This window comes from Ipomoea nil, unplaced genomic scaffold (assembly GCF_001879475.1).
Source record: "Ipomoea nil cultivar Tokyo-kokei standard unplaced genomic scaffold, Asagao_1.1 scaffold3087, whole genome shotgun sequence".
Lineage (NCBI taxonomy): Eukaryota > Viridiplantae > Streptophyta > Magnoliopsida > Solanales > Convolvulaceae > Ipomoea > Ipomoea nil.
In genome coordinates, this window is record NW_017619515.1 from 583,174 (window position 1) to 590,000 (window position 6,827).

Sequence of the window (6,827 nt, forward strand, 5' to 3'; positions counted from 1 at the left end):
CCCGTCCCCATCCCCGGCGGGAAATTGAAAATACTCCCCATCCCCGTTCCCGCGGGGAATTAAGCGGGGACGAGGATTCCCCATCCCCGTTCAACTCTTAGTCAAAAATTTAAATTATTATAATTTTTAAAAACTAAACCTAAGTATTAATTTTAAAAATTATATATATATATATATATATATATATTTATTTATTTATTTATTTATTTATTTATTTATTTATAAAAATTATTCGGGGACGGGACGGGACGGGGCGGGGCGAGGAGGGGTATCCCCGTCCCCGTCCCCATCCCCGGTGGGGAATTGCATGTAATCCCCGTCTCCGTCCCCGTTCCCCCGAAAATTTTCACAATTCCCGTCCCCGTCGGGGTGGGGATCGGGGATCCCCATCGGGGACGGGGCATATTGCCATCCCTACCACTATTAGATAAAAACAAAATTTACGTACTATCATGAGTTTTTTTTTTTTTTTTACCAGGACTATGTGGTCTAATGGTACCTAGGTTGGACTTCCATTTGGAAGATTATGAGTTCAAGCCTCAGTGCAGGCGTTATTGGTTCTTTGTGTTTCAGTAGGTTGAGAAAGTACTATTAACTCTGTTACAGTGTAGTATATGTTCACAATTTTTTTCTCAACCTATTGAAGCACAAAGACTCAATGCCCCCACATAAGTTTAAACCTGTGACCTTCTATTTTAGAAAGTCACAATTATGTCGTTTGACCACAAGATCTTTGGCATAAGGTTTTTATCTTTAATAAATAAAATAAAATAAAAATTCTGGGTCAATATATGGAAGCAATCTAGTCTACTTTTGTATAAATTTTCCAGCGTAGATATTATCCTTTGCGTGCTTAAAGTCCGCCACAAATTGAATGAAAGACAAATCAACATTTCTAACTTTTCAACTTCATATGTTGTGCTTCTCAATCTTGTACAGCCACTTGGCCAGACAAAGAAAAAAAAAACCCTCCAAACACGTTATAATAAAGACTATCACAACATGTTGTTTTCTCCTTATACCCTTCAAACACGGCGGCATAGGTATATATTTTGTGCTCTATGCTCATTAGATTGTTCCTCTCTAGTCTACTCCATTCATGTTTCTCCCATGTTGTGTTGCGTTTCGAGTGTAAAGAGATAACGAAGAATGTTGGGGTGTTTCGGGTGTAAAGAGATGACGAAGAATATTAGGGTGTTGATGAAGAAAAGTGCGAGTTCAGGGTTTGCTACTCGATTGCTATGCTTTTCTTTGTTGTTGGCTTTCTTCATTGTGTTCCACATGGCTCGTCCGTCTTCCACCTCTACACTCCATGCTCTCATAGTTTCACCCATGCGGCATAGTACTCAAGGTATGTCTATAAGTTTACTAAGAACGCGTGAATTAAGTGGAAGAATTTTGTTCCTTTTAATTCAGTTAGGTTTGTATTTTTATTTTATAGTAACTAACATGCCACATAGATTTGAATTATTATTGACACTGTAACACTCAAGGTATGTTTTTAAATTCAGTGAGAACTTGTGATTTTAATAGAAGAAAATTGCTTCTTTACAATCGGTTAGATTTAGGTTTTGATGTTATTGTAATAGACACTTTGATAACCTAATATGATAATTTGAAATTGTGAGATAATTAAAACAATCTTAATTCATTACTATAACCCTTCTCTAATGTTAAGGTTTTGTGTTATATTAGTTTTATATACATTCCTTCTTTGTAAAGTTGGATTATTGTCAAACCTATTTGATTGAGGAAGTTTTTCATACCTCTACTACTCCACTCATAAGTTCAACTATGGATGAAACCCATCTTATAACCCTAACCAGCAAATAAGATAAACAGTAAACTAGCCTAAGAAGTTGGCTAAGTTGATCAGTTCAAACCGAGAATGTCAACAGTAATACCAATTTAATTGCCCGGCCAACTTAGCTGGAGTTACTCTATCAAACTTTTTAACTTGCTCTTGCTTAATGTTATATAACTTGAAAACCTTGCTTAATGTTATATAACTTGATTTTCATAATTTTTTTTTCTAGTGAATGTGGAAAATACACCAATGAATGGACCGACGACAAGGGACATAATTATATGTGACAGATCACAATATTACTACGACATTTGCTCCATTAATGGGCCGGCAGTGTTCGACCCAGCCCAGTCAACATTCTTCGTCAACAGCCCAAAATGCAACAATGGGCCCAATTTGACAGTTGAGAAGGTCCGGCCCAATATCAAAGAAGTCACTCTCACGGAAGGCCCATTAGGCCCAAACTGCGACGTTCACCACGCTGTTCCCGCGCTTGTATTCAGTGCGGGGGGGTACACCGGAAACTTCTTCCATGATTTCAACGATGGGTTCATTCCCCTCTTCATCACCGTTAATTCCGTCTTCCCAAATCGAGATTTTGTGTTGGTGATTTCCCAATTGGAGGATTGGTGGGTGGCCAAGTACAAAGGGTTATTGCGTAATTTCAGTAAATACGCGATCGTAGATTTTGACAGAGAAAACGTCACACATTGTTTTCCTAGGGTTTCGGTTGGTCTTATGTCGCACGGTTTCATGACCATAGATCCAAAGCAAATTCCCACTTCTAAAACCATTCTCGATTTCCGAACATTCTTAGCTACCACATATGGGAACATCGGCATGCCACCCGACGACACGGTCGCCAAGCCGCGTCTCGTGTTAACTAGTCGTAACGGCAGTTTAGGGCGTGTTATTCTGAATCAGTACGAAGTGAAAATGTTGGCTGAAAAGATAGGGTTTGAAGTAATTATGTTCGAACCGCATACAAATACATCCTTGGAAAAATCGTTTGGTCTGATAAACTCAAGTCACGCGATGCTAGGGGTGCACGGGGCTGCCCTAACGCACGCGATGTTTTTGCGTCCGGGCTCGGTGTTCATTCAAATTGTCCCGATAGGAGCGGACGGAGTATCGGAGCTTTGTTTTGGAAAGTTGGCCAAGAACTTGGAGCTAGAGTATGAGGAATACAAGATTGAAATGCATGAAAGCAACTTAGTAGACAAGTATGGGAAAGAAGATAGTGAAGTGTTGAATGATCCTTTGGCTCTTCAAGCAAGAGGTTGGTCCAAGGAGATTATGGATATCTATTTGAGAGAACAAAATGTAAGATTAGATCTAAAGAGGCTAAGAACATATCTGCAGAGAGCATATCACAAGGCAAAGGTTTTCATGGACAAAAATGGTTAATTTGTTTTACTTTCGATAGCATGTAATGCTCAATTATATAGAAAAATGTGTTCTTAATCTCTTAATTATGCAATTTTGTACCTTTTAGTCATAGAGAAATCCCAAACCTAGACTTATATTTCATATCTTATTAGTAAATGTTTCTCTTAAAAATCACATATGAAAATATACTACTGCTAAGAGCAACTTTTTGTTTGCATAATTAGGAGAGACACATATGGCTTAAGAGAGAGGTGAGGGGGAAATGGTCATTTGTCTATTTTAGGTTTTTGCACAATTTTTTAAATAGGAAAAAAAAAGGGGGGGGGGGGGGGGTGGTGAGACACCCACTCAACGGACATGTCAAAGAATGCTAGCCCACAAAAAACTCATTTGATGGGGCTGCTTCTAAGAGCAATCCCGTTAGAGCATTCTCAATAATAATGAGTTTTTTGTGGTTTTTATGTGCCAATTAGGAGAGAGAAGATGAAGAAATAGAAGGGAAGAAAAAGAAAAAGAAAATCTGTCAAAATCTGCCAAGAGAGAGAAGATCATCTGTGTTTTCCTTGTCCTCACCTATTGAGGGGCCCACAAAAAACTACAATAGCAGGAGAAAAAAAAAAAAAAAAAAAAAAAGCTAAAGACAACCCACCATATTTGTTAAAACCCCAAGATCTAGTTTTTACTATTCTAAAATTCAAGTAAAAGCCCCTATTGGGGATGCCCTTAGAGTTTTTAGAGTGATTTTTGGTGAAATTTTTGAAGTTTTAATCATAGGTGAAATTGAGAGAATGTGAGAGATCTCTATGGGAGAGACTAGTTTTTTGTCCCAACAATAGACTCTACTTAAGAAACAACATATTCCTCTTTTGCGCGTGTTAAAATAGCTTAATTCATTTTAAATTATTTTATTTATCTAAAATCTCATTTTTCTTTTCTTTTCTTTTTTGTTTTTTTTTTTCCTCTCATTCTCTCCTACTTGACATCTTAAAATTTGTGCAAAAAAAAAAAGCTATTGAGGATGCTATAAAGGGTTCCACAATTAAGAATGTATTCTGCAGCCAACTATTATGTAGTGTGATGGCATCCCGATTACCATTCCAAATAGATGGTCATAGCCTCCTAAGTTCAAACCCTGGTGGTGGGGGCTTAGATTTTTTAGACTGAAAATATTTGAGAGAGTATGGAACAGATACTACATTGTAAAGAATTATGTGTATTTCAAAAAAAGAAAAGTATTCTGCAATGAGCTAAAATGACTAGAATCACATAATTAGCAACTAAAAATGCATTTTCCCCTCAATTACAAGACCACCTATATAGTAGATACTAAATGAATATGTAACTCAGGTTTAAAGGAAGACCAAGATCATGTTATATTGCATCAAAATAGAAGATGAAACAAAAAATACATCCCCTTTCTTTGAGGGTGTTCTGTATCAATGTTATAGGCTAAAAAGAATATGATTAGTGCATATATATGATGTTCACATAGGAACAGCAGTCGACTCGCGAAGAATCTCATATACAGAAACAATGTTGTCTATGGCCAGTAAAACTATGATGACCCACTCTAGTAGATCCGACTTTCTGTTTTGAAGAACTTCCTGAAGAAAATGAATGTTATGCTGCACCAAAGAAGAAGAAGAATCTCTATCAAAATATGATTCGCATACCGGAATCAGCAGCCATGGAATATGGTTGAAGAATAACTCTTGGAGAGTAGTCTCGAGGCAGAAAGTTTGCGTGTTACTCAGTCCAATAGGCAGGCATATTAGGGTGTGAGTCAAACTATTCGTTTGCTACTCAGGTTTGGTTCAGTTATTGTCAAGTCGAGCCGGAGTAGTTCAAATAACGAATCAAACTGAATTCAAGCATTTTAATACTCAGCTCGAGAAGACCATGACCCTAATCGAGATTTTTTATTTTTAATATATTTTATATATAATATAAACATAATATTACAAATTTAGCTAATATATTTATATATTATAAATGATCAAGTCGAGATGTAATAATTAATTATGTTATTCACTTATTTGGTTGTAAAATAATTTTGTGTAAAAAATAGAAAGTTAAAGCTCAAGCTTCAAGTTTTCTATATTAGAAGTACCTCAACAAATTTGAGTTTGAAGTTAAGGTTGGCAAAGCGTTGTGTCACCTCATATTCCTCAGACAGGTACTCGAGTATCTGGGCATACTTTGCATCTCGCCAAGCAATTTCAGATCTGATCAATGAGATTTGAAAGTGAGAAAAAAATGTTAAATGCTGCATGAAAACTGGGATAATGAATTTTTGTGATATCAACTACTATCCAAGTATCCAACAATGGACAGTGAGCAGACCTCTCAAAAAGGCCGACTTTCAAAATTACATCGGCTAGGTTTGAATTAGCCTTGCCAACGAGCTGAAAGAGCTTCTTCCGGTCCATTGTGAAATTTCCAGTTCTCTCCATTTCACGATTTATATTAGCAAATTCTTCAACCATTCCATCAATCTACAGAGATACACAAATCATTAGATATCATCTATTGAACTGATGCATTCGTGGGCAAATAGTGCTATAGAAGGAAACATAAGATCAGCATATGATACAGAAGAACAATTACCAAGATTGAGATTTCTTATTTTCAGCAACTAAGATATTTAGGATTCATTCTATTCCTAGGATAATATTGTTATTTCCTATTTTAGCTTTTTTTTTGTAAACCTTAAGTAGCAGCATGCTCTGTAGTGAGAGGTCAGTTGGAATTGAAATAAAATCTCTTTTACCAACTCTCTCTCGTCTCAGGTTCAGCACTTCTGCTTCTCCTCATTCACAATTGGGAAGAACAGAAGGCCCATAACGAGGAGTATAACTCGTGATCATATCATGAAAATGCATGACATAATGCCAAAAATGTTACCTGTGAGACAAAGTAATCAAGCGCAATACTTTGCCCAAGCACACTGCTAATTACACGGATACTATCTGTGTCCAGATTTTTCAGAACAATGTAGTCCGGGCGTCCCTCCATATCCTCAATCAATGATGGCTTCTCTTTTACTGCATAATCTGGTAGGGCCCAAATGAAAAGTAGCATTAATATTTCAATTTGTAAATTGCCTATTGAAACTATGAAGTACATAATTTCCCAAAAGTGTGTAGTAAAAATGTCATACAAGCAGCTAGATCTAAATAAGGCGACAGCAAAGAAAGAAAACCATCTTTTTTTTTGTTATCTCACGTGGATAATGTGTAACATGAAATTGATTAAATAATAAACTATTAAATGCCCTAACCATCTTTTTTCATCTCCCGAAGCAATCCAGTCGCATATCTTCTCACTGTTTGAAGGTAGCATTCGGCTTCATCATCATCGACATTGAACAGGACAGCTGAACCATACTGGAAGACAACCATGTGGTGGAAGCAGTCTGCATTTTCTCCAATTCCAATGGCCTGACATCAAAAAGATTTATAGCATATCATAGTAACAAGACCAAGCCAGTACAATTTTTCGTTAATTAAACTACAGAGGAAGATGTAAATGAACAATATATTCCAATCCCTAAGTGATGCACTCTCTCGGGCACAAATCACACGAGTAGTCATGACACATGTTCAGTTTCAACCGATCCGGCTACTGTTGC

At 36.8% G+C, this 6,827-nt stretch overlaps 2 protein-coding genes across 3 annotated transcripts in view; one reads left to right on the forward strand and one right to left on the reverse strand.

The window, feature by feature from the left end:
* The first annotated feature begins 1,030 nt into the window (after positions 1 to 1,030).
* On the forward strand, positions 1,031 to 3,260 carry LOC109166387. Its single transcript, XM_019315368.1, has 2 exons — positions 1,031 to 1,351; positions 2,037 to 3,260. The coding sequence occupies exons 1-2, from the start codon at positions 1,150 to 1,152 to the stop codon at positions 3,212 to 3,214; spliced, it is 1,380 nt and encodes a 459-aa protein (XP_019170913.1). The 5' UTR covers positions 1,031 to 1,149; the 3' UTR covers positions 3,215 to 3,260.
* Positions 3,261 to 4,544: 1,284 nt separating this feature from the next.
* Positions 4,545 to 6,827, reverse strand: part of LOC109166388 — a 4,016-nt gene continuing 1,733 nt past the window's right edge. For both annotated transcript variants that reach the window (XM_019315370.1, XM_019315369.1), the window contains exons 3-7: positions 6,477 to 6,636; positions 6,101 to 6,249; positions 5,540 to 5,691; positions 5,307 to 5,421; positions 4,545 to 4,821 (exon numbers count right to left, since the gene is read on the reverse strand). In XM_019315370.1, coding sequence (XP_019170915.1) covers positions 4,681 to 4,821; positions 5,307 to 5,421; positions 5,540 to 5,691; positions 6,101 to 6,249; positions 6,477 to 6,636 — 717 coding nt within the window. In that variant the 3' untranslated portion in view covers positions 4,545 to 4,680. The remainder of the gene's footprint in view (positions 4,822 to 5,306; positions 5,422 to 5,539; positions 5,692 to 6,100; positions 6,250 to 6,476; positions 6,637 to 6,827) is intronic.